The sequence below is a fragment of the Macadamia integrifolia genome, chromosome 3, assembly GCF_013358625.1.
Source record: "Macadamia integrifolia cultivar HAES 741 chromosome 3, SCU_Mint_v3, whole genome shotgun sequence".
In the NCBI taxonomy this organism is placed as follows: Eukaryota; Viridiplantae; Streptophyta; class Magnoliopsida; order Proteales; family Proteaceae; genus Macadamia; species Macadamia integrifolia.
In genome coordinates this window covers 16,179,819-16,207,631 of record NC_056559.1, presented here as the reverse complement: position 1 = coordinate 16,207,631, position 27,813 = coordinate 16,179,819, and the positions used below count along the sequence as shown (strand labels likewise).

Below are 27,813 nucleotides of genomic sequence, written 5' to 3'. Positions count from 1 at the left end.
GTTAAAAGTTCAAACTTCAAACTAGAAATTCTTCAGAGCCCATCAAGTTTCCCATCCTTGGATATTGAATTCACAGCTCTCATCGTTTCATTGTAACTTTTTTTCCCTTCTCAAATAATATTTTACTTGAAAATTTTACTCCATGTAATATTATTTTTTAGTGTAATTTGTATTTTATCGTAGTTGGAGAATTAAGTTTTGATTTACCTGAGTTGAGTTAAAATTTAGTAAAATTAACCTGGTCAAAAATCATGTACCCATTCTATATAAAATATGATCAAATGGAATTTAACCCATGGGTACTTTATCATAAGATGTTTCAAATAGCAACGATCAGCGAGGCTTTATTGTCGGTATAGAGAGAGAGAGAGAGAGAGAGAGAGAGAGAGAGAGAGAGAGAGAGAGAGAGAGAGAGGTATTTATGAAATAGAAATTCAAGTAGCAGACCATAAACAAGAGCTACCTATTGGAAAAAAAATTCAAGATAACAAATGATGATATTTTTTAAATTGAGAGAGAAGCTAATTCAATGGGAAATCAGGGTGTGACACTTTGTCAAACGGATGTCAAACGGTGTGGTTTTGGTTTTGATTCGGTTTACATTTTGATAAAGTGAAACTAAAACCATACTAGATAAGAATAAGGTGACATTAAAATCGTTTTCATCCGGTTTTGATTTTAGCGATTTTTAATCAGTTTTTGTTATTCGGTTCACAAACGGTTTACATGGGATTAATAGTGTCGTTTTAGAAAATGTTTACATCCTAACTAGTGTGAATCCTACATATATTAAATTTTCTAAAGAGTTAATACAATTTACATTTATTTTACCAAGGACAATATATTTTCTATGTAAAAGACTACACATATTATAACTAATTAACTATGATCCTAAAAATTAGAAAATCAAGAAGTGTGATTATGTGAAAGTGAAGCTCCCTTCTCGGTTAGTACCTTGCTTTTTTTTTTTTCTCCCCTTTTTTCGTAGAGACCCATCGAAATTCAAAATACTTTAAATCTTTAATACTAGGTGTCGGTTAACCATCGGTTTTTTGGTTTGATTCGGTTCCGAACCGAAATTATGGCCTATAAAACCAAAACCGGATCAATTTACAAATGTGCGGTTATGTTTGGTTATAACCGGTCGGTTTTGGTTCCAATAAACGGTTTCGGTTATATATTGACACCCTTAATGGCATGGTCCCAGAACTATTATTATCAGCCCATTAAAAGGGAAAAGATTGGGTATGCCATCGGTATATCGTAAGCTAGCGCCCATTGTGTCTATTTTTCTCTTCCCCTTTTTGAATTGACCCTCATATCCTTCTTGTATGATATTTCATCATGTAATCTCATTGGTGTTATCCGTTAACATACATAATATGGGCAGCATACTTACCCCTCTATTTAATGGTGGAAAATTGTTCAAAGGTTTGTGTTTTTTTAGCCCTGCTTTTGTTTTATTTTGACACTTGGTGGAGTCAAATAGTATTCAAACTTAGCAAGTAGTAAAAAGAGGCGTACTAAAATTTGGCCCCACGTGACCAGTTGCATGACAAATAAGACCGTTGATACAAGACTGCTAGTTGGGAAAATTTTCTTGTAATCACATTTGGTGAAAATGAAATTTTATTTTTATTTTTGTTATCATTTTATTATAATACTTTTTTTTTTTAATGGAAATAAATTTTTTCATTTCATTTGTGAACTCAAAACATGGAAAACAATAATAACTCTTTGATAGTGAAATTATGGAAAAATTATTTTTTATCCGTGAATGAAAGAGTTGGTGGAAACAAGAGAATAGACGATCAAAAGAAGGTCACAACTTATCACTTGGCAACAATAAGAGACATTTTATTTAGTTTTTACTGAAAATGGAATAACACTCCTTGGCAAACAACACAAATTCTTCACTTGGAAGTTTGTCTTATCTGTTTATAGGAACCATGATTTATATAAATTGATTTTTTTTTTAATGGAAATAGAAAAATCATTACTTTGAAAAAGAGAAAGTACATATATGTTCATATTACTTCGGGAGATGGGAGAGTGGGTGGTCAAAGAAACCAAGGCTAAGTGTTTAACAAAAAACACCACATCGGTGTTAGGCCTGAGCTAGAATAAAATGGAGGGTGGTTCCAAATAGAACATATGAAAAAAAAAAGGAATCATGATTTATATGAATTGAATTGTTGTGGTAAATGTTTATTTCATAGCATACAAATTCTACTCGTTTATGGAATCACAGATTGGGTCATCAAAAAAATAAATAATAAATAAATAAATAAAAAGATCACATAAGTAGAAATCGTTACTTGGCATTCTACCAAACGATTATTAGTGTTCCCCCACTGCTGAATAACAATACCAATGAAGAGATGAAGTATTTGATTGCAGTTAATGTAATCTCTCATACCAACACCATGTATTATCATCATTGCCCATAGATACACTTTACCCTTTTTTGACATGATCGGGTGATGGCTAAATATCCTCTGGCTAAATCACATCACGAACCGAATATTTCTTCTCAGCCATAGCAGTGTTGTGTCCATAAATTTATGTTGTATTTGATATGCATTCTTGAAATAGGTTTTGGGTTTAGAATGCATTTTGATTTATTTATTTTTTTCTTTTTTTTTTCAAAATTTGCTCAAGACCCATAATCTATTCCTAAAAACGCATACCAAATAGGCTGTGTTTGGTAGCCATCCAAAAAAATGTTTATGGCATTTTTTCATTTTACGAGAATAATAAAATAGGATCTTTCATTTGGTGTCCACAGTTCTTTTTTTAAAATAAGTCGGGTGAATAAAAAAGGAAAAGTGGAAAATGTTGAAACATGAATTTGAGAAACGTTCCATTTGGGAAAAAATCATTTTGTTCCCAATAATTTTCCCAAGGCCAAACCTTCTCTATCTCCTTGAAGCTCTAAAGAACTAGAATGCAACACTACTGATCTAGTGATCTCTAGTCTGCCTCATCCCTTTCTCAGTGAAATCGGAATAAGAAACCCTTTATGTGAAGAAAAAATCTCGTTTGATTCCTTATCTGTCCCCATGTCTCAGTGAAACCATTTCTAAAACAAGTTTATCAAGCACAATTTTTAAGCAAAAAAAAATTTTTTAACACAAAAAACAGAAAATTCTAGTTTTGACATGAAACGTTGTTTCTAGAACAGAAATATTACCAAACATAATCTTAGTATCAAAAATCATCTAAATAGTGTCCTCAAAACTCCTATTGGATCATGACTATAAATTTGGTTTAAATACATTTTGTGTAGGTTTCATTAAATATATATATATATATATATATATATAATGGAGAGCAAGACTTCTGTTTGAAAGAAAAAAAAAAATGTGCTTTTTGGGTAGGTATATGGTCCATCTTATAGGGACAGCCAAGGACAAGCCAGATCCGAGGTGGGCCAGTTGTTAAGTCTAGGTCCACGCAATGAGCCCTAGGGCCCTTTTTAAAGGTCTGTTTAATTGGGCCGGTGGTCAAATTCTTTTTTTTTTTGGTAAATGCCGGTGGTCAGATTCTAGTGTATATGAATGTGTCCTATTATTGTAAATTCTCCATCGATTCCAATTCTAATCATCCGAGAATCAATCAGAATCATTTGAGACTTAGTCAAACTCAGTTAGACCTTAACCCAGATATTCAGTGCATGAGGCTCCTACTATTATAGGGCCTAGAAAGACAACTATATGCAGTCTTACTCCTTGCTTTGCAGGAGAGGTTGTTTCCAAGTTTTGAATCTTCCACGATTGCCTTGACAATGTTGGACTTAGTATGTGTAGAATAGGGTTTAATAAGAGTCTGCCCTGATAGGATTATTATCTATCAATTCTGATTTGAATTGTCCTAGAATCAGTGGAGTCTAAATTATTTGCAATGAGCGGTGAGGTGCAGTGAGCATCTGAAGGCTTGGAGGACCTAGCCCTGCAACCCAGCCGTTGGATGCTCACTGTACCTCACTGTCTCATTGCAGACGGTTTTGACTTGAATCAGTGAGAATCAATAGAGACTCAGTCAAACTAGATTGAAGTCTTCCAAACTCACCTTGACATGGCCAGACTTAGTATATTTAACGTTGGGTTTAATCAGAGTCCGTCCTGGTCGATTTCAAGTTAACTTGGCCGAGTCAAACGATTCCAATACTAAAGCCTTTTTTTATCCAATCTAGAGACACAAGTGCCCAGACCATGCCCTAGGGCTATGGCCATTAATGGATGTAAGTTTACATTCTATGATTCTATGAATGGAAAAGGTAAAGGAAAGGCTGCATTTGATTTTGGTACCATGGACTAATGGTCATGGAGGGACCATTGCATAATGGACATTCTAATCGTCAATTAAAGGCTACCCTTGATGAACGCAGGCCCACAGACCAAGGCCCACTCAAAAAAATAATTAATTAAACTAAATTAGAAAAATAATTCTTTTTAAAGTTCAGGAATTGGCATCAGATCTTCCCATCAAAGTAAGCTCCCACGTTCTCACTTTTGGGTTTAATCATATTCATTTATGTCATATAAGATAAGGTAAAGAGTATAAAAGACAAAGCGAATCCAAGGTGATTTGATTGGTCTATAAAGTTAAGTACCATATAATCATTTATTAATTAGTTTGAATCCCATTGCTTAGTTTTAAACATAAATTTTAAAATTTCAAATCAATCTCCCTCTCCCTCTCTCTCTCTCTCTCTCTCTAAATTTAACCACCCATCTGAGGTTACGTGGATGCACACCTAATTTGTCATGTGGATGGCTGATATGACAAATTCAAATATTGGATGCCCAAGAAATTGTCTAAAGTAACTATGTGTCAAATTTTAGATAAATATTAAGACATTCACGTGTATGTATCTTCATGTACTTTCTTTGTTGCACCTTATTGGTAAATCTAAATTTTTGTACTTTATTTTACCACATGAAAAATCTTATAAATCTTCATCCCATCCAACTTGCCAAGTGGTAAAAATAGATATACTACTCATATATTTTTCTCTAGGTGATTAACCATTAGATTTCAATTTTTTAAATCCATAAGGGTGTTGAAGGGGTGCAAAACTAGAAGATTTATGTAGTTCATGAATGGGAACAAAACCAAGTGTGCTGAGCCCCATCACTGCCCACATGAGAGAGAGACAGAGAGATATGAGCCAATTTCCTTTTTCCTTACATTTATTTTCAGAATAGGGTAATAAACCTATCTCTGCATTTACATTCAATTGCAAAGGCAGAGGAAAGCATTTTATTTTATTTTTTAATGAAAAAAGCTTACTTGACCAGAGAAAGAGAGAGAGAGACCACCTCCTCATCATTCATCAATTATACATAGCTTTTAAAGAGATTGATGCAATGTTGGGGTCCTACACACAACAGAAACTGGTTTTAAATCCACTTTGGTTTGTGTGTGAATGATAGATAAATTGATAATAAGAGAATGAAAAGTGCTTAAGCCTTGAAGGCTCCAAGGAGATGCCAAACCCAAATTATTAAATTCCAAGGACTGTTTTTGTCTACTGTTGCATGTGTCCTCATTGGCTCATTGTCTTCCCGTTCTTTATCTTTTTTTTTTTATTTTTTTGGTAAGGTCCCCTTCTTTATCCTTGCCTAATGGGATTCTTAACATAACATGAGCTTTCAGACTTTTAGACAGCCTGTCTTGTGGGCCTCACTTGAAGTAGACTCAACTTTCAAAGACATGAATTTTAAATTCCAATATAAACCTCCCATTTAGATTGGATTTACATTTTAATATTGTCTGATCAGGTCCATTTTTAGGTTAGGATCTTTAAAGTATCCTTTGATTACATAGGAGGGACCAAAATATCTATTTATTAATGCCAAGCTTGCAGAGGAGAGTGGTTAAGATTGGAACTCGATTCAATTATTCAAACCCATAAACCTCTAGTGTCTTCTTGTAAATCAAAGGAGATATCACTTTGTGGAACAAAGATGATCTCTCTCTCTCTCTCTCTCTGCATTATCATAAGAGCCCATGGTGGAAATCCACAAAGAGAGTGGTGGGAGACCAAGCTCTGGCCCTTGGGGTGGGAAAAGGCAATAGACACATGGTGTTGCCTATTTGTGAGCATTTTCTTGTACTGCAACTACTGTTTTATGGTCCATTTGAATAATTATGGGATGAGTTGAATTATAGTGAAAAGTAAAGTAGAATCAATAATTCCCAATTTTCCATTTCCAACCAAACACACTTTTTGTTTTCTCCATTTTTATCTTTCACTCCACTGTATCTAAAAATTTGTATTTCGCTTTACTCCAAATAGATGAGGCCTAAGACTACCAGGTCCTGCAGCTAGTTTATCAAATCTTAAGATTCAATAGTTTGCTGCAAGATAAACCCTTCTATCTATATACATAATTGATGATCAAGATTATAAAACACCGTATCGAGTATTATATTAGTTACTGATATTGATATTGATATTGATATTGTTACATATTACTTGAATTGATTCCATCTTAACTCTTCAAAATCAAATATGATTTTTTCCATTTGAAACAACCAACATTAGAATTGGAATTGGAATTGAAATTGAAATTAGAACAACCTGATTCTGATTCCTCAAACCATGTACTGGGGAGTAGAGGGCATTGTGATTATGTTTGGTTACTTCTTTTTTTTTTTTCTTTTCCTTAGAAATCACAAGCCAATTAGAACTTAAAAAATGCAGAGAGAAAATTAGTTGAAGGCAGTTCTGTAATAGAACCCATGAAGCTGGGGCATCCATGTCTAGAAATATTTTGAATCTAAAGCAGGACAAGGGATTCACTTTCTGATATGGGTTTTCCGTTATTGGATGGTGACTGGCCACTGGAGCTGTGGGCTCTCATTCTGTCACCTCTTCTTCTGTTCTTCAACTCAACAGGGTAAGAGCCAGAGGAACAGAAGACCAGAGCAGAGACAGTGGAAGAAGATTGAGAGGGTAAGTGATGAGGAACACACTCTTTGATTTCTTCTCTGCTACTTCGCATTTAATGTTGGAGAGCTGAAGATGCCCATGTGGTTAGTTGGCAGCAGTTAATGCCTCAAGAACGTCGGTTACTCCTCCTCCTGACCTCAAATTTTGTTTTTTTCTTTCATTCTGATTCATGGTCATTAGTTCTCTACTTCTCTTCCGTGCTGAAAAGGCAGAGTTTCTTCTTCAAAAGGCAAACTGCACAGCATTATTGGGCTTGTCCCCTTTCTCTCACTTTCTCTCTCTTCTCCTTCATGGGTTTTCCTTAATTTGCTTGGAACTTTGGAAGTAAAGCTCTATGGTCTATAGCCATCCCATTTGAGCATTTGGCCGTTTCTTCTGTTTCTTTTTTACCGTTCATGAAAACTCAAGACCACATTGCAAGAAAAGAGCACCTGGCTCTGTACTGGAACGTGCTTCTGCTATTTCTTTGTAACTGTTCCATGGTTCCCATGGAACTGACTTAGATATCCAAGGCCTAAGCCTTCCTTCTGTAACCCTTACTAACCTTCTGAAATCCAACACGGAAAATCCCTCTTCCAAGTTCTAATTTCTTGCATATTGTTGCTTTACTTTGATGTAACTCAATGTGTTCTTCCAGAACTCTGAAACAATCCCAAATCTGTTGTTGTTGCTGACTCCACTTCTTCAATGGGATCTTTTGGCCCGTTTCTTCTGCTATTTGTTTCATTATGTTTCTTCATCCCCGTTACCCATCAATTACAATCCTCTCAAACCCAAGTACTGTTGCAGCTAAGAAAACAATTGGAATATCCCAAATCGATGGAAGTTTGGGATACGAACAGTGAAGACTTTTGCTACTCACCTTCGTCTCCACAGCTAATCATTGCATGCCAAGACAACTCTGTCAAGGAGCTGAAAATTATGGGTGACAAGCCCGCCAAGGTTAGTAAATTCGACGGATTTGCAATTCCCAATCAGACTTTATCTGCAATTTTCTCCATTGATTCCTTGGTCACAACCCTGTCAAGGTTAACCAACCTGAAAGTTCTTAGCTTGGTGTCTTTGGGGATTTGGGGTCCTCTACCTGACAAAATCCACCGGCTTTACTCGCTTGAACTTCTGGACTTCAGCTCGAATTTTCTGTTTGGTTCGATTCCTCCTAAGATTTCTACCATGGTAGGGCTTCAGACGTTGACACTGGATGGAAATTTCTTTAATGATACTGTCCCTGATTGGCTGAATTCCTTATCAAACCTTACATTTTTGAGTTTGAAGGGGAACAGGTTGAAGGGTCCCTTTCCTCCTTCAATTTGTGGAATCAAGACACTCACTGTTCTTGCTTTATCTCAGAATAAGATTTCTGGGAAATTACCTGCTATGGATAGCTTAACCAACCTGCATGTATTGGATTTGAGGGAGAACCAGGTGGATTCAGAACTACCTGTGTTGCCTAAACAATTGGTCACGGTTCTTCTCAGCCAGAATTTCTTCTCAGGTGAAATTCCCCTACAATTTGACGAACTAGTTCAGCTTCAGCACCTTGATCTATCATTCAATTTTCTACAAGGTACACCTCCTGCAGCACTGTTCTCTTTGCCAAATATCAGTTATTTGAATTTGGCATCTAACAAGCTGAGTGGGTCACTTCCCCACCACCTAAGTTGCGGCAGCGTACTTGGGTTTGTTGACATTTCTACTAATAGATTAATAGGTGGGTTGCCTTCTTGCCTCAACTCTCCATCTGTTAGCAGAGTTGTCAAGTTTGGTGGGAATTGCTTGTCTGTTGATCTTCAACATCAGCACCAAGAGCCCTATTGCAAAGAAATCCAGAAAAACAGTAGGCAGTCTGGTAGTAAAGACATTGGAATATTAATTGCTGTTATTGGAGGAGTTGTTATCGTCATGATACTTCTGGGCTATGGCTTTGTTGCTTTCTGTAGAAGATATTGTATACAGGGAAAATCAGAGCAGCATTTATTGTCAAAAGCATTGCCAGATAACTCGGCTTCAGGATTCTCTTCTGAGGTCCTTGCAAATGCAAGTAAGCAGCTCACGTGTACATCTTGTTAATATTCTGTTTCAGCATTTGAGAGGAAGCTTCATGTGGAATTCTTTCTATTATACTTAGGATTTTATTCAGCTATTGTGATTATTCTTTTCTGTTCACTTTCTTCAGGGTTTATTTCCCAAGCTACCAAACTTGGGACTCAGGGCCTCTCATGTCGGTTGTTTTCTTTACAAGAGCTAAAGGAAGCCACAGAAAACTTCGATCATTCAAAATTTATGGGTGAAGGCTCAATGGGGAAGGTATCAACTAAAACTTACAAAGCACTTTCTGGAGCATTATATGATTTTCTTAAGGGGGAATAAATGAGCATTAGATAAAATATTTGATACCTGTAAGAGAAAATGTGTTAGTTGGGATAAGGCTGAGTTGAGTTGTAAGAGAAGATGTGTTATATAGATGCTGATACTGCTTTGGCAAGTTTAATAAGAGCGGTAACATGAATGCTAAAACAATTGGTATAAAATAACGAGCATTTAGGAAATAAATAAAAAGACGTTTTGGAACTGAATACATTCTCCATTGCTTCCAATCCTTTGAATTAATCTTGTGGTATTGTTCCTACTTTGGACTTATATGTATTTTTGTTTTTATAATATGACGTAGCTTGTTGGAGTTATTTATCTAGGCAAGTACTCATGTATCATTCATTTAATTGTAACTCCCATATACAGCTTCCTTCTCTTCATTATTCTACTATGACTTGTGAAGCTTATTGTAGTGCCCAGTTAAGTTCTCAAGTCCGTCCGACAGTAACTTGTCTTTCTATCTTGTCTTTCTTTCTAGATCTACAAAGGAAAATTGGAGAATGGGACCTGTGTTGCTGTCCGATGTTTGGCACTGTTCAAGAGATACTCAATTCGAAACATTAAGCTTCGATTGGATTTACTTTCAAAGCTTCGACACCCACATTTAGTTTGCCTTTTGGGCCACTGCATTGATACTGGCGGACAAAATGATTCCAATGTCCACAGAGTCTTTCTTGTTTATGAGTATGTGCCCAATGGAAATCTTCGTGCACATCTCTCAGGTTAGTTTTGTGTTGGAGAGAACATTGAATAAATTTTCTCTTTGGGTCAAATCGAGAGTCTGGATCTTATGGATGGTTTGTACAATCTAAAAACATGTTGCCAAGTCACTGGTTTAAATAAAAGAGAAGCATTCATTTCATTGGTCACAACTCAGATATATTATTGGTCAAATATCAACTAGATTTATTGGTTGTATACATTTATAAATATCCTATACTTGCCTCATGTTGTATCATCAGAAAAATCATGACATTTTGCTAGAAAATCTGCCGGTCAGATGGTGATGATTATCTGATTATATTTGTCCTGGGTGATACTCTGAAAGCTTTTTTTTTTTTTGGGCGTGGGGGAGGGGGGTTGGTTTAGTTGGTTTGACTTGTAAATCATGTATAGAAATTACATTTATATATGACAATGCTTTTTTAATTACTATTTGAACGTGTGTTCTAGAAGGTGGATGGACCTGACAGTTGTTTGGACTCTGAACCACAGTGGTTTACGCGCATACCAATGTCAATGATCCTTTTCCCCCTCAAAACCATTCACTGGTTAATGAAGCATTGACATCAGTTGGTCAAATTGTTTGTACTGTCAAATCAAATAGTCAGAATGTAGGGCAGGAGCTATCTCTCTTTGGTATAGACTGTTGGATGGGGTTATATATGACTATTGACTGAGGACATTGCTGTGCAATAATGTTTCTCCCCCTGTCTTGGTTTTCATAAACATCAATCCATGTGAATCAATCAATGGATTCCCTTATCTTCTTTTCATATATTTTTATATATTGGCCATATCTGTAATGTAGCTACATTTCTTCATGCAGAGGATAGTCCCGAGAAGGGTCTTAAATGGTCAGAGAGATTGGCAGTTCTTATTGGTGTTGCTAAGGCTGTACACTTCCTACATACTGGCATGATCCCTGGCTTCTTTAACAACCAACTTAAGACAAATAATATCTTGCTAGATGAGCATCAGATCGCAAAGCTGAGTGACTATGGATTGTCCATAATCACGGAAGAAATTGAAAAACTTGAGGTAGGATTAATTAATGTTGGGATTATGGATTAACTGGTTTACTGCCCCATATTTCCTAAATTAAAATTAGCTCTTTTGACACATTTTCCACTCTATTTGTAGGCAAAGGGAGAAGGCCAGAAATGGTAAGGTTTCTTGTTGACCACTCTATTTCTTTATGAATATATCTCATTAGAACCCATTTAATCAATGGTCAATACATGACGAAGAAACTCAGCCTTATCCCAACTAAATGGGGTTGGCTCAATGACCATTCATGCTTGGGTTATTTAAAAGAACTGTTGTCAATGATACACTGGTGTTTTATCAAGGTTATGTTTTTTCTAATCAGTAACTTAGGTAACTGTTGTATGTTACGCTGCAGAGCCCTCGTGCCTTAGGCCCAATAAACAGTCCATTTGGAGCCTAGCTCTAAATGAACAAATCTGATCCCATACTGGTTATTTTTTTCCCAATATTACTTTTAAACCATTGTCATATGTCATTGTGACCATTTTTAATATCTTCTTTGTTTTACTATTGTTATAGTATGTTTGTGGATATTGATGCAGTAATATACTTTTACGTTAAGTTATGATTAATCGGCAAAAAAAGATCATTTTTACTTTATTGTGCACGACCATTACTTAAGTAACGCAAAAGTTCTTGATTCCTATGCGACCCACCTAAAAAGGCCTTCCTCCTACACAGCCAAATTTCTGTCATGTGGCAGCTAGAATGACTGGTAGCCCCTCAGGTCCCATGTGCACATGTCAAATTTCAGCCCAAACAGAGTTTGCCAAGTGATAAAAGTGAAGCTTTGAAAAATCCAGACTATGGGAGAGTGCACAGTAATGGTCAGAGTACCAGTAGGCGTGTGTGGAAATAAATGGGAATGCATACTGATGCACACAGGGTAGGGGTATTTGAGTAAATTAGGCTCTGAAATCAATCACTAATCCATCCATGTCTTTCTCTATCCAACAATCGAAATAGCCACAAAATTTGTACACATGCACAATAGGAGGGGGCACGCAGGAAGCCCTTCCTCGGTGGCCGCACAAAAGCCTGTTTTAGTAATATTATTGTCATTATTATTATTTTCTTTGGGGTTTCATTGGATATTGATAACACAAAAAATGGAAGAGGTGGGTCATGTTACTGTTTGCTGGCATTGATGATATGAAAAATTCATACAAAATTACTGCCAAATTTATAGGCTAATGTGAAGTGGGTGGATTAAAACGATATGACATGTACTAAAAGGGGATTAACTGCTAGAATGGCTGAACTTAGTGTAATTCCAAATGGATCCTACTAAACATTATCCACAACTGAAAACAGGGCTATGCTACGAATACGCATATGGCTTCATTTCCGTCTTACCTACATAGGGGTGCAAATATACAACTTCCAAATGGGAGGTGGATTCCATCAACTGTGGGCCGGGGGTGGGGGGAGGAAAAAGTAACATGTAAATCTCCATTTCAGGATTTCTTCTTTCAATAAGAAAGAAGCTTATCACTTTTTAGTTCACAAAGATATTAATGTCAGACAGTCAGAAACTGCATTTCCCGTCCCTCTTCATAATGCATTGCCCCAAAGGTTATTTTTCATGATGTCTCAAATATTTCTCTCTTTCTCTCTTTGTCTGTTTCTGTGATTGTGTGTGTGTGCGCATGTGTAATCCAGACTGACATGGACTCATGGTTGCAATGTGTATTACCCAAAATGATTAGAAGCTCATGGCTAAAGTTAAAAAATCAGTTACTGTAATATAGAGCCAATTTAGAATTGGATTCAACTCAACTAAGCCTTTATACCAACTGAATGAGGTTGGCTACATGAATCCTGTTTCATCATTCAACTGTATCTTGTTAAATATCTTTCTCACCACTTGTTCAACCATTTTATAATTGTAGAAGATAAAAAATAACACAAGTTTAAACAGATTAAGTGAAAAATATTTCACAAAACTGCATTTTCTGAAGTGCCATGTTCTTTCAAGGAAAGTCTGAAGACTGAGAATTGCCATGGAGATTGGAGTATTGGACTGACCACTCTGGTTCAATGCTAACCTAATTATCATACCATACAGGATGTCTACATATACATGTTGTATTTCAATATATATATATATATATATATCTAGCATACACTATGAAATCCGTGTATTCTCATAGAAAACTTGGGTACCAAGACAAGTCTTCAATTTTCATATATGTTCCTCTCTATATTCAGTAACTTGAAATTGAAGTTCTTTCTTTGGCCCAATTATCGATTAGAAGATTTAGCTTGTATGAATGGCTATAGTTTTGATACCAATAATGCCATAATGGTAGTGCTTCAGTTTGTTAAGGATACATATGTATTAGTGATTGAAAATTAGTTGATGCTATATATTCGTACCATCTCTGATATATGAAGGCAAACAGACACCCCCCCCCCCATTTACCTTATATTTTGGCAGAGGATTCAATGACATATCAATTCAATTTATGAATGAATCAACATAATCTTCTTATCTTAGGTCCGGTTTTTTTCCTTTCCTTTTAGAATTTTCGAATGATGCAATTTACAAGATATGACATGGTTTAATTAATATTTTCTATGAATCCAAGTTCTTTTGGATAACTGTGGCAGTCTGCAAAACATTTGTGGATTTTGAGTGTATGTATTGCACACTGGGGAGACTTGGTCCAATTAGTTGACCTGATGAAATAATTGTCCCTTCCTATTCTGTTCTTTCTTTCTAAAATTTTAGCATCGCTTTATTGACTATCCAGAAAAGATCATGCTTTGCACTTTTATGATCATCAAGTTGTGCGTGCATGGTAGATAGACTTGTGTGATGACTGATGGGGTATAGATTTCTTGTTTTCCATTCTAAAAGTTTGTGACCATGCTGCATGTCAAGTGCATTTTAATTGATGTTATTTGATTTTAAGATGTTCACATTTGCAGGCAGATTACAAAATCACAGGATGATGTTTATTGCTTTGGTTTCATATTACTTGAAGCACTCGTTGGACCTTCAGTATCTGGAAGAGGTGAAGCATTCCTGCTGAATGAAATGGTATGCTGAAACTAAAATTCTGATATAGCCACCATTTGATTTAAAGGAAAATTAAAGTAGTGCTGCATCAATGCTGTGGCACAGAATGGCATATCAGATATTGCTTTGATACTCATATTTGCTCCAAAATTCTTATGAAGTAGAACCTCACTGGTACACTGTACCCAAAAGAAAAATGACTTTCATTGTGAGTATTTCATTATGATCCTGAGCTGGAGCCTTTGTATTTGCAGTCATCATTTGGCAGCCAAGATGGTCGAAGACGAATTGTGGACCCTATTGTACTTACTACATGCTCCCAAGAATCATTGTCGATTGTTATCTCCATAACCAACAAATGCATATCTCCTGAATCGTCTCGGCCATCATTTGAAGATGTCCTTTGGAACTTGCAGTATGCAGCACAAGTTCAAGCAACAACAGATGGAGAACAAAAATGAGATGTTTCATGACAACCATATATGACTTTGGCACACCTGATAGACTTTGCCTCATCATCAGAACCCCTACCATGAGTGTGGAAAATGAATGTAACATGGTCAATGTCTGCATGTAGTCATTAAAGTTTACTAGTTGTAATTGTAACATACAGTGGAAGAGGAAATGTAAGATGGCTCCCAAAAACTTTGTGGTTTTCATGGTGAATCATGATCTTTTGTGTTATTCATCAATGAAATGGCATCTCTGCATCATATCTTTATCCAGTTCCTTTTCACACAGCTGGTGTGGCAGCTATTGGAACAATTAAAGCTTCCCTAATGCAAAATCTTTGCCTCAGTTTTTTATTTTACAAATTCTGCAGGACTCCTCTATCCAAGTCTAGTTATTATTCACTCCAAATCTTCACTTGGTTCTTACAGCATAATTATGATTCTGTAATTTATAGAACATTGTTCTCTCACCTTCATGAAGCAAAGAGGGAGATATCATATGAGGCCATGGATCCTCTTCAGTCACTTTAAAATACTTGTAAAACAAAGTTGAGGTGTGGAACCCTCTAGACCCTTACAGCTCTCCCTCTGTTGCGTTTCACACTTTCACACTTTCACCAATACTTTCAAGTGATTGGAGAGGAGCCAAGTCCACCATAAGAGAGCTTATCCCAGATGAGGAATGGGTCAAAGGTAGGGGTGACAAAATCTAGTCTGAATCGGCCAGACCATCTGAACCAACCGAAGTTACGGTTTGGCTGAACGATTGAAATCAAAATTAATTAAAACAACCCGATAAAAAAAAGGAAAACCCTGAAAATTAAATGAATCACATTTTTTTTTTTTAATTGTATATGGAAAACCAAAAGTGAACCGTACTAACAATGATAATAGATCGATAAGAACTAGAGATGAAAACAGATTGAATTCAGATCCAGATATTCTTTGAATGGATACAGAGGCGAATTCAATTTGGATACCATCCATTTACATCCCTGATTTTGTAATCAGAACTTTCCTCATCCCTGCAGATCGGTTATCTTAGTACTTTTCCTTATCCTTTAGACATTGTTGAATCTACAAGAAATTTCAAGATCATTTAGCTTCTTAATTTTTTAATGTTTGTTGAATATCAACTTGAATTTGATTTTTTTTTTAAATTATCCAAATTCATATCCCGATACCCGATGCAAATCAAATTTGAATTTTTTACTATCCATAAAAGTCTTATAAAAAAACCGATAAAAATCCAAAACCAAACCAAATCAAACCAATAGCCCCACTATAACTGCACCCAACCGTCCGATTAACACCCCTACCGACTCAAAGGGAAGCCAATTGCTCCCACCGACTTCTTTAAAACTCTCACCGGTGACTTGGAATCACAAGATCGTGTATGAGCTCTACACGTGGCCCTATTTACACCAAATAGAAATAGCTTGGGCACTTTTTAAGAGTTGAATGTCATCGGTGCTGAATAGACCAAAGGGTCCCCAATCGTTCAATCATTCATGATCGGTGACCCGGAATTTCCTTAAATACTAGGAATATAATAGTCATTCAATTACAAGTCTTCCTTAATTTAATTTTTCTAAAAGAAGAAGGAATTATAATTCTCTCTCTCTCTTTCTGTCTCCCTCTCTCTCTCAGTTTGGTGTCCGCGACTGTGGGGAGCCTTCAAGCTCTCAAGAAACTGGTGATTTTTTCTAATCTGGATCCGTGAATGCGCCATTAGAGAAGCTTAGAAGCTAGATTCATTAGGTCAAGGAGAGGAGCTCTTCATTGACGCTTCATGGTATGGTATCATCCTTTCCAAATTTACACAATTTTATTTTTCAGAGTTTCCGTTGCCCTAGGGTATCGCTTGCCTTACTTTTGATCATGCACTATGATCTTAATTCCTGATAAATTTTCTCTGCCAATAATGAAACAATCAAATACTGTCACCCCCATTAATTTTATTTCGTGATATGTAAGAATGGATTTCACTTTTGAAGATCCACTTGGGCGGTGTTAAGGCTCCTGTTGTTTGATTTTATTCTTTTCTTTTTTTTTGATAAAAAATTTCTCCTGCTATTATTCACCGGATGGAGATCTGGATCGGTTAGGTAGTTGTTAAGGCAGAATTTTGAGTTGAAAATCCTGAAAATGAAGGGTGGAAAAGGTTTCCAATGAAAATTCGGCTCAGTGTAGCTTTTGTTCTCCGGCACGTTGTCTCAAGCTCTCAAACTGATGATGCATCTGCAAGAGCTTCTGGGCTGTACATCAGACGCCATGACCATTTATACAAGTTAGAAAACTAAATCAGAGTCCGCAAGATGATAATTTGCGCCCTTTCACTGGCAGGATAGGCATCCATTGGGGATTCATGTTAATTCATAGGATTGTGAATCTGTATTTCCATTCTAGTAGCTATGTACACGATTGCACCATGCCCACTTTCTTTTTGAGTCATTAGGGTTAACACTTCACTTCAATAGCTTCACTTTATTTGTTTCTAGAAATCTTACCTGGCACAAGTGTATGATATTCCCAGCCCATTTTCCTTAACACTTTTTTGTTGATGGAATGCTTAATATATGATCTACCTCAACAAAACATAGTGAACAAGTGTGGAAAAATAAGCCTTTCTGATTGAAAAAATTGGCTAATGGTGGTGGCTATTTTTTCTTAGCTTGTTATATGTTGTGCTTGTTGGCAGGGACCCATCAAGAACATTCTCTCTCTCTCAAGGGCAGTGAAATTAGGTCGGAACGGTGAGAAGTGGGACTCAGTTTGCAGATCATTCAGCACTCAGGGTGCACCTACCTCGAGCACTCCGCAACCTCCACCACCTCCCCCACCTCCTGAGAAAACACATTTTGGTGGTCTGAAGGATGAGGACCGCATCTTCACCAACCTCTATGGACTGCATGACCCTTTCCTCAAAGGCGCCATGAAGCGGGGAGATTGGTACAGGACCAAAGACTTGGTACTTAAGGGTACTGACTGGATTGTCAATGAAATGAAGAAATCTGGTCTTCGTGGCCGTGGTGGAGCTGGTTTTCCATCTGGTCTCAAATGGTCCTTTATGCCAAAGGTATCTGATGGCCGCCCTTCTTATCTTGTTGTTAATGCTGATGAGAGTGAACCTGGGACTTGCAAGGACAGGGAGATCATGCGGCATGACCCACACAAGCTACTAGAGGGTTGCTTGATTGCTGGGGTAGGCATGCGAGCCTCTGCTGCTTACATCTACATAAGGGGGGAGTATGTAAACGAGCGTTTAAACCTTGAGAAGGCCAGGAAAGAGGCTTATCAAGCTGGATTTTTGGGAAAGAATGCATGTGGGTCTGGTTATGATTTTGATGTCCATATTCACTATGGAGCTGGTGCATACATTTGTGGTGAAGAGACAGCACTTTTAGAGAGCCTTGAAGGGAAACAAGGGAAACCCAGACTAAAGCCTCCTTTCCCAGCTAATGCAGGGTTATATGGCTGCCCAACAACTGTTACGAATGTTGAAACTGTGGCTGTTTCCCCAACCATTCTTAGGCGGGGACCAGAGTGGTTTGCTAGTTTTGGTAGGAAGAACAATTCAGGTACAAAGTTATTTTGTGTGTCAGGTCACGTGAACAAACCTTGCACGGTGGAAGAGGAAATGAGTATTCCTTTGAAGGAACTGATTGAGAGGCATTGTGGTGGAGTGAGGGGTGGATGGGACAATTTGCTTGCAATAATACCTGGGGGTTCTTCTGTTCCACTGCTTCCCAAGAACATATGTGATGATGTCTTGATGGATTATGATGCACTCAAGGCTGTCCAGTCAGGTTTGGGAACGGCAGCTGTGATCGTGATGGACAAGTCAACTGACGTTGTGGATGCGATTGCTAGGTTATCTTACTTCTACAAGCATGAGAGCTGTGGGCAGTGCACACCATGCAGAGAAGGAACAGGATGGCTGTGGATGGTCATGGAGAGGTTGAAGGTTGGGAATGCGAAACTTGAGGAAATAGACATGCTTCAGGAGGTCACGAAACAGATTGAGGGGCACACAATTTGTGCCCTGGGAGATGCTGCTGCTTGGCCAGTCCAGGGCCTCATCAGGCATTTCAGACCAGAGCTGGAAAGGAGGATCAGGGAGCATGCAGAAAAGGAGTTGATCCAGGCCGCAGCTGCTTGACTTATCCCACCCAGGTTGGTTCTTAACATCTGCCATGAACATCTTTCCATCCCTATTAGAAATGGGAATTAGCCATTTTCCTCCTTTAAATATGTCTACTGAAGCAATGCCCTCCCATCCTAATGGGAATCTATGTCACCTAAGGAATAAGGGCTTGGAACACCGAAGGAAACTCCAGATTCGCAGCGATTAGAATCCCAAACATTGAAACCAGAATCTAGTAACTTCCCAAAGTAGCTACTCTGATTCAGAAACTCAGAAAATAGCAAGTTAGAATTGGAAACCAGATTTTAGAAACTACCAGAAGTATAAACCAGATCCAGAAATAGTAACCAAGATGAGATTAGAAACAAGACAGAAAAAAAAAAAAAAATTGGAAAAGTAACTAACTAAAATCAGAATTAGAAACTACTGAAAAACAGAGAAATAGAAACTTAACTAACAACAGATCATTACCAGACATCAGAGGATCGATCAGCTTCAGAAACTGGAACTTCAGGAAGGAGAGAGAAGTCTGAAATCAATGGTGTTGTTCTGACTTGGAACAGATCTTAAAACGGACTTGACCGGGGGCATGGAAAACAAAACAGAATACTGTACGTTAACATGCAACAACTAATTAACAGGGTATTAACTCTTGCACAACAAAACAAAGAGGAGAAAGTGCAGAACTTATAACCTGCAGGGTAGAGAATGTGCAGAGAACTGACCTCAGTTGTTGGGAAGAGAAAAGATAAATGAAGAAGAAGAACAACAACAGTATATGATCTAGACTTCCAATTAGAACTCAACTAGCTAATGTAGGACTAGGGTAGGGAGTCTAACTAAGTCTCAACTGCAAGATCTTTTAATCAAAGAACAACCAAAACCAGTCACGATAGAAAATCAGAATAAAAAATAACAGTCCAGCAGGTTATCGATCTCAAGAGGCAATACTAACAGAGATCAAACCAACAGTAAACCTTTAGGACTAAACCAGGAACTGATAAGACTTCAATTAGGTTCAGATCAGCAGAATAATCTGAAACACAGGTTTAAGAACCAACAGAAACTGAAATAAACCCATCGATTTCAATTCTGGACACTACAGGCACTAGAAGACAAAAATATAGTGATTTCGAATAACTCACTACTGGATGGACAGAATCCGCCCAAATTTGGATCGATCCTTAGTGGGATAGAGAGGGAATGTCGACCAGAATTTTAGGACAAACCCATGTCTGGATCTGAATCAACAGCAAGGACTGATTGAACTTCTATAGACATTCTGGGCAGAATTTTGAAAATATAAATACCTGGTTTGTTTGGCAACAGTAGATCCTTAGAAATAAAACTTGAAAGAGAAAGAAGAAGACAGTTGCAATTAACCTTGAAATGAAGAAAAAGAACACTTGAAAGGAACCTCTTGGGCTTTACACCGCAAAGAGTCAATTGGATCAAACACCAATTCCATCAGCCTTGATCAAACACAAGACAACTCTTCATGAAAAAGACTAGCAACAACCATTAATTTTTTTTTTTTTTATCAAAATCATCTATCTTTTAGGAGCCTCCTCTTTATTTATAATGTCGATGGGGGAGGGAATTACAAAATCGAAGGTTCCTCAAAAAGGAAACTAAATATTCTCCTAATACAATAGTTACTAAAAACTGAAATTAGAAGCTAGTTGAAAAAGGAAACTAACTATTAATGACTTGACTCAACTAACAACTTGACTCTTAAGCATAGTTGTCACGGCGTCAACTTGATCCAAGGCGGTGGAGGGGTGGCTAATCGATTTGGCGATGAATCGCCCATTATGGCGTTGCCATGGCGGTCAAATCGCCCATGTATCATTTTTTATTTTTCATATTTTCTAAAGTTATTTAGCATGATACTTTTTTATTTTCCTTATTTTCTAAAGTTATTTAGCATGCTACAAGCCTACAATATATACTCTATAACATATAAAACCAACATTAAGTAACATCAAATCATCAAAAATCAACACAACCCTATCAAAATCACCCTGCATTTTATAAAAAATCGACCGCCTAGTGAATCAGGCGTAACCTGACGTCCATGGCGACGCCGATCAGCTAATGGCGACCGCCATTTGTGAGTCACGTAAATCGTAGTACTGCCATGAGCTTCTTCTTCCACCAGGATGCCAAATCGCCGCCTTGGCAACGCGTAGGCGACGATATGACAACTATGCTCTTAAGGAAACAAATATAACTCAAACAAAACTCAACTAAAAAGAAAACTAATGAGAAAGGAAACAAATCAGTGAATCCCGTATGCAACCTTAGAACCCCTAGTTTAGACCTATAAAAGTTGCCTATTACACTCAAAACACATGGGATCAAAGGCCCAACATGTATGGAACCTAACCCTAAGCTTATTCCTAATAAAACAAGTCTATTTTGATTATTAATCTGCATCACTAGCATCCCACCAAGGCTGTTACTGCATCGCACTAAACCTCTCTGCATCTCATGGAATTACACAGACATAAGGCTGAATGTATGTCAACTCGTGGGGAGGGCTTAGACCTGTTTTACCTTATTTATGACTTTGAGAAACAACAGGGGAAAAAAGGAAACTTCTCTAAATGCCGCTAAGGGAGAAATCCTATTTCAATTTGGAATCTTTAAAATAAAAGTTCGAGAAACAGAAACTAAGCAAGCTGGATCTCGTTGCTGCTAATTCAACTTTCTAGAAACTCTAAGAAAATATAAATAAACACCTAATTTTGATGCAGGTGACAACCGTGGACTGATCCAAAACCCATCTGGGTATCCAAACAGAAATGGACCGGATCCACATTTTAGTCTCTGGTGTAGTAGAATTTTAGGAAGTTTTATTTATTTAGGAATATTATGTAATTTTTTTATTTCCAAAGTCGTAGGATACGTAGGAGTAGAATCGGTTTAGGATGTTAAATTTCGTTTTTGAACTTGCTTCCTTCTGGCACTTGTATCCTTTTTAGAGTCTATGAAGGAGTTTGATTTTCTCTTTAAATACTTGCTTGTAATTGATTGAGAACAAGATTGAAGATGGAATGAAACGAGTTTGTGTTTTTTGAGTTTGCGGGCTGTGTGTGCAATTCTCTTCCGACCCCCTCCTTTTCTTTGGTGCAATCTCTCTCTCTCTCTCTCTCTCCTGCAACACTAATTTCTTCCTAGAGTTTCCCCTCTCCCCTACTGGCCCTCCACCAATTTGATTTCTTCCCAGAGTTTCATAAAATCGTACTAGACCAAAGACTCAAATATGGATCTGTTTCATCTCTGTCTAGATAACCATGTGGGTTTGGATTGATCCATGGTGGTGCACCTGCATCAAATCGTATAGGCCTTAAATCCATCATATTTGGGCTTGTAGACTTGGCTGGCCCGTTACAATAGAAAACCCAAAATTTTTGACCCATAAAACTCATAGGGGACTTGAAATTAATCTTATTTAAACCAATCTTGAACTTTATCAGTTTGACCCAGAAAACCTCACCAAAATCAAAACAGCACACCCTTCGTGTTCTCTTCTTGCTGGAATTCTGCATCACTTCCCCTGCTTGAGAAAATGGAGGCATTACTCATGTCTGTCTTATCACATAATGGAATCTTGACATTCTATTGAATTTGTTGGCATCCATGCTGGTGAAGGGCCAGTAATTCTACAGATCTGGCTACATGCAAATAAAAGGATTGCTGAATCAGAGGATTGTAAACCATGTTCTCTGTCATGTACTTTTTGAACTGTTAGGGAACGAAGTGGAAATGACACAGATTGGGAGGTTCTAAGCTTTGGACTATCTAGACAGCTCTTGTTGGGGCCATAACCAAGTGACCCATGTCTGGCTATTTAATTGTCTTTTAAGGTCTATGATCCCAGATGCTCTTTCAGAAATATGCCATGGATGGTAATTTTCTTCTAGAAGAAAATACTCAGATGGAAGCAACCTTGAACTATCAGGATCATGGACTGTTGTTTGATGCTACTGCCATTGCCAGTTTCAAGCTTTCTTTTCCCTCAATATTATATCTTCTAACACCTTGAATGGGATTTTCCTGGAAGTTGTTATAACTTACTCTGGCTAGCAGAAGTGTGCATGCTTGAGCTCATGGTCAGATGCTCACAGATCTTGCTGTCTGTGGTTTCCCTAGACATGCAGCATATAGCCATATACCCCAGGTGCAAGCATCTTGGAGATCCTGAGTTGAGCTATATAATTCTCTTTCCTCTATTGTGGACTTGAAGGATGGTTCTAATAATCATCTGATCCATAGCGGAATCAGCTGAGACTGATCATGATACGATACACTTAGGCCATGCTTGTTTGATGGAGAAACATGGAAAAGGTAAAAAAGGGTGGGAAACTTACTAGACAAGGTCTTAATGCAATAGTTGTTGTCTGCTGATGTGGCACTTAACTTTTTTCCACCCCACTCACTTCCAATGTCTTACCAGTTCTCTCTCTCTCTCTCTCTCTCTCTCTCTCTCTCTCCCCCCTCCTCCTCTTCCTGTTTCCTCTCTTTCCCATAGAATTATACCCCACCTCCATTTCTTCTCTTTCCTATAAAATCCCACCCCTCAAAAAATTACATATTCCATTATTTCTTTTCCTTGTCAAGCCCAACATATAACATGTGGAACCCACCCTCACAAGTTTTTCACCCCTTTCTATTCTTCAAACAAACAGGGTCTCAAGGATTAGGTGATTGTTCAGTTTTGAAATTTTGCTCAATCCTGCCAAAAAGTGGATGGGTCCAAGACAAGAGCTTGTGTAGGTCAAAATCAACCATGATCAAGCCTTCTATTTGTACTTTGGTGTTATGTGCACAAATTTGGTGGAGGTAAAATAGGGAAAAATATAACAAATAAATGAAAGAAAAAAAAAAAAAAGAGATAGAATGAGATACAATAGGGATTCCCTATATAATAGATTGGTTTTACGGACCATGTTTGGGGTCTTGGCTAATTGGGAGGTAGCCAACCTCTTGGCCTTATCGATGAAGCCATGACCTCCTCAAGTAGAGAAAACATAATTTAAATAGAAATACCAATAGTTACAACTCAAACCATTCATCACTTCCTTCAAAGAGATGCCCATATGTACAACTAGATTCGCACGTCGTAAATTGATCATTGTGGGTTCATTGACTGGAACTTTTACTATTAAGATATGGGATACCAGTTGTTCTAAGGACAAGGACAATTCTAGGGGGAGGGAATTGTTACGTGTCTATATAAGTGGATTGTTGGGTTAGTTGCATAAAGTGAGTTATTTGTATGTAGAACTAAGTATGTATGTAGGAGTTATCATATTAAGAAGTTATTATGAGTTATGGATCGTGTAGGAGTTATAGTGATTGTGGATAACTTCTGCGTTTGTACCTATTTAATAGGAAGTTGGAAATTGGAATGAGATAGGCATAAGTTGAATTTTCCCAATTTTTTCTCTTGAGGACGAGGTTAGGCAGTCTCCTAATGCGCCCAACTCCCTAATTTCTCTCCTTGTTATTTTATTTTTCGTTCACTTTATCCGTGTTAGTATCATTTGGATGGGGTGATGTAGATAAGTCACTTGGGCTTATTTTATTGCAAATAAGCCTTGGGTTGTGTTATATATGTGTTGGGCCTTTGATCCCATGGGTTTTCTTTGAAATGGGCCATTTTAATGGGCCTAAAATATGGGTAGAAGGTAGAAAAACGGGATTTAATTCATTAGTGTAGTTAGTTGCTATTTAATTCAATAAAGGCCCATTAGGCCATTGGTCGGTTGTAAAGTCCTATATGGACTATTAGTTAGTTAGTTCTACTCCATGTTGGAGTTATAAAGTTAAGTCCTAGTCCTATTTTGAATTCCTAGTTGTAGTAGGAGTGTCTAGTTCTATTGGGAAACTAGCTCCTAAGTAGCTTGATTGCTATTCTGCCGTCTATAAATAGAGGAGCCTATGTACTCATAATTGGAGATTTGAATGAATGAATTATTGAGTGATTACTCTTTAGCTAAAAAAACTGTTATTGAGAGGTGAGATGCCTAAACCTTTGAGGGGTGTGATACCCAAAACCTGAGGGGTGAGATACCCATTCCTTTATTCTCTTTCACCTTCTCAACCCTCCATCGATTCTTCTTTTTCTATTTTTATTTTCTGTTTATTGTTATTAGAAGTTCAGACCTGTTAAAGCATACAAAATCAGAATCAGCCAGCCAAAGAGTTCTTGTTCTTGAAGCCAATTGACCCTCATTGCTGCCCAAGTTTGAGATCTGATCTACTGATCCTTTGGAGGACTGGTTCTATACTCTAAGAAGATCAATCGATCCTCTCTTGAAGGTTATCTGAAGAAGACAAGTTGATGTTCCTACAGAATTCTTCACATTCTCTCTCTTAGGTCTGAAAATCAAGAAAGTGCGTAACTCCATAACCAGCCGTCAGAAGCCCTTCATATTTGGGGTTTTTGTGCCCTCCCTAGGGACTATCTACACCCAAAAGTATAGCTCAATCGGACTCCCACAGACCTGGCCGCACCTTTCTCTCTCCAGCTCTATAGAAGGTCTTTCTCTCTCCTATCGGGTTGGGTTTTGGGCTGGTTTTGCTCCTATATGGGTATTGTATCCTTGGGGGTTTATTTGATGGTATTATTTCTTTGTTTCTTGCTCCTATTTGTATTGTTTGGAGTTATAAATTGCGGAGTTAGTTACTTGTAATCTACTCCTGCATTAAGTGGTATCAGAGCTATGGCTCAGATAGAAGAACCCCAACCCACCCTTCAAGATGTGATGAAAGCAATCCAAGCCTTGTCTACGAGGTTGGATAGACATGACCGACAGTTGGCTGACCTAAAAGTGAGTACTAGTGCCCACTCTAACACCCAACCAACTGTTGCCCAAACTAATGTTCAACCTACTGTCAATTACACTAGTAATGTTCCCAGAAGAGTCACTATGCAACCTCGAAGGGTACCAGTTTGGAATGAAGAGTATGATGAGTATGACAATTAGTTTTATCTGCTTGATGATACATATAAGGTTAAACTGGAACTAAAAGAGTACAATGGAAGACATGATCCTGTCTATTACCAAGATTGGGTGAATTCTTTTAATGACTACTTCCAGTGGTACCGTATGCTTGAAGAAAGGAAAGTCCAATTAATTATCACCAAGCTAACTGGTGGAGCTAAGGATTGGTGGAAGAATGAAGAAGACAAGCTCATGCGCCGGCGCCAGATGCCCCGCAGTTGGGAAGACTTGAAGTTCATCCTCAATGAAAGGTTCTTACCACCAACCTACCGACGTCGGCTCTACGACATGCTGAATACCATCAGGCAAGGTACTATGACTGTAAAAGAATATGCTAACCGATTCAATGAATTGCTTTCACTAACAGGTGCCTATAAGGAAGATGAAGAACTACTCATTTCTCGTTTCAAATTGGGATTAAGGCATGACATTCGTGAGAAGCTTGGTGTGATCGATCGAAATACCCTCCATGAATACTTGTATTGACAAATCCTTAGAGGCGGAGGACTTGCTCAAGTCAACTCCTCGACGTTCTTACCCACCAACTCATGATTCTGAGGAAAACATGGCTAGGGGAAAGGCAACTATTGCTCCAAACAACGTCCCACCAGCCACGTTAGACAAGGGGAAAACACCTATGACTTATAAAGAAGGCGAAATCAAGTGTTTCCATTGCAGAGGTTTTGGTCACGTTGCCAAATCTTGCCCCTACCGACTGAACACCAACTCCGTCATTGCTGCACTTGAAGTCAATCGAAAGATGTTAGTATGTGAACCACAACTTGATGATTGGATGGCCGATACCACCACTGAAGACAAGGAGGAAGGTGATGAAGTTGAAGGTGAGATGGATGATCGTGGTATGTATATTTTAAACCTCATTACATACACGAACACTGACAAGGGACTTGAAGAGCCTATGATCGAAGAAGCGCAAGTAAAGGACGTGCTAGAAGACGACCTCATGGATACATCTGAAGACCTTGAGGTTGAGCTTGTGGAATTCGTCATCTCATTAAAGTATCTTAAAGATCGAGCTCCTCACATTCTAGACAACATCTTTATTAACAAAGAGCTACCTGAATTTTCTATGGCTTGAAGAGAAACGTGCACCATGATATAATCACCCTCACACTCTACAAAATTCGAGGACGAATTTTTTCTAAGAGAGGGCGAGTTGATGTAGATAAGTCACTTGGGCTTATTTTATTGCAAATAAGCCTTGGGTTGTGTTATATATGTGTTGGGCCTTTGATCCCATGGGTTTTCTTTGAAATAAGCCACTTTAATAGGCCTAAAATATGGGTAGAAGGTAGAAAAACGGGATTTAATTCATTAGTTTAGTTAGTTGCTATTTAATTCAATAAAGACCCATTAGGCCATTGGTCGGTTGTAAACTCCTATATGGACTATTAGTTAGTTAGTTCTACTTCATGTTGGAGTCATAAAGTCAAGTCCTAGTCCTGTTTTGAATTCCTAGTTGTTGTAGGAGTGTCTAATCCTATTGGGAAACTAGCTCCTAGTTGTAGTAGGAGTGCCTAGTCCTATTGGAAAACTAGCTCCTAAGTAGTTTGATTGCTATTCTGCCCTCTATAAATAGAGGAGCTTATGTACTCATAATTGGAGATTTGAATGAATGAATTATTGAGTGATTACTCTTTAGCTAAAAAAATTGTTATTGAGAGGTGAGATGCCTAAACCTTTGAGGGGTGTGATACCCAAAACTTGAGGGGTGAGATACTCATTCCTTTATTCTCTTTCACCCTTCTCAACCCTTCATCGATTATTCTTTTTCTATTTTTATTTTCTGTTTATTGTTATTAGAAGTTCAGACCTGTTAAAGCATACAAAATCAGAATCAGCCAGCCAAAGAGTTCTTGTTCTTGAAGCCAATCGACCCTCATTGCTACCCAAGTTTGAGATCTGATCTACAGATCCTTTGGAGGACTGGTTCTATACTCTAAGAAGATCAATCGATCCTCTCTTGAAAGTTATCTGAAGAAGACAAGTTGATGTTCCTGCAGAATTCTTCACATTCTCTCTCTTAAGTCTGAAAATCAAGAAAATGC

At 37.7% G+C, this 27,813-nt stretch overlaps 2 protein-coding genes across 2 annotated transcripts in view; both read left to right on the top strand.

Moving 5' to 3' along the window:
• Positions 1-6,692: 6,692 nt before the first annotated feature.
• On the top strand, positions 6,693-14,842 carry LOC122073877 (probable inactive leucine-rich repeat receptor-like protein kinase At3g03770). Its single transcript, XM_042638560.1, has 7 exons — positions 6,693-9,002; positions 9,138-9,268; positions 9,813-10,056; positions 10,884-11,095; positions 11,198-11,220; positions 14,039-14,150; positions 14,384-14,842. Exons 1-7 carry the CDS (start codon positions 7,649-7,651, stop codon positions 14,588-14,590), a joined length of 2,283 nt encoding a protein of 760 aa, XP_042494494.1. The 5' UTR covers positions 6,693-7,648; the 3' UTR covers positions 14,591-14,842.
• Positions 14,843-16,186: 1,344 nt separating this feature from the next.
• Positions 16,187-27,813, top strand: part of LOC122073913 (NADH dehydrogenase [ubiquinone] flavoprotein 1, mitochondrial) — a 12,501-nt gene continuing 874 nt past the window's right edge. Inside the window, exons 1-2 of the mRNA XM_042638617.1 lie at positions 16,187-16,376; positions 17,283-18,757. Of these exons, the coding sequence (XP_042494551.1) occupies positions 16,374-16,376; positions 17,283-18,743 (1,464 nt within the window). The 5' untranslated portion in view covers positions 16,187-16,373 and the 3' untranslated portion in view covers positions 18,744-18,757. The remainder of the gene's footprint in view (positions 16,377-17,282; positions 18,758-27,813) is intronic.

Coding starts and splice junctions, on each gene's coding strand:
- LOC122073877 (XM_042638560.1), top strand. CDS start 7,649: ATGGGATCTTTTGGCCCGTTTCTTCTGCTATTTGTTTCATTATGTTTC. Junction 9,269..9,812: donor GTGAAGGCTCAATGGGGAAG/GTATCAACTAAA, acceptor CTTTCTTTCTAG/ATCTACAAAGGAAAATTGGA. Junction 10,057..10,883: donor TCTTCGTGCACATCTCTCAG/GTTAGTTTTGTG, acceptor TTCTTCATGCAG/AGGATAGTCCCGAGAAGGGT.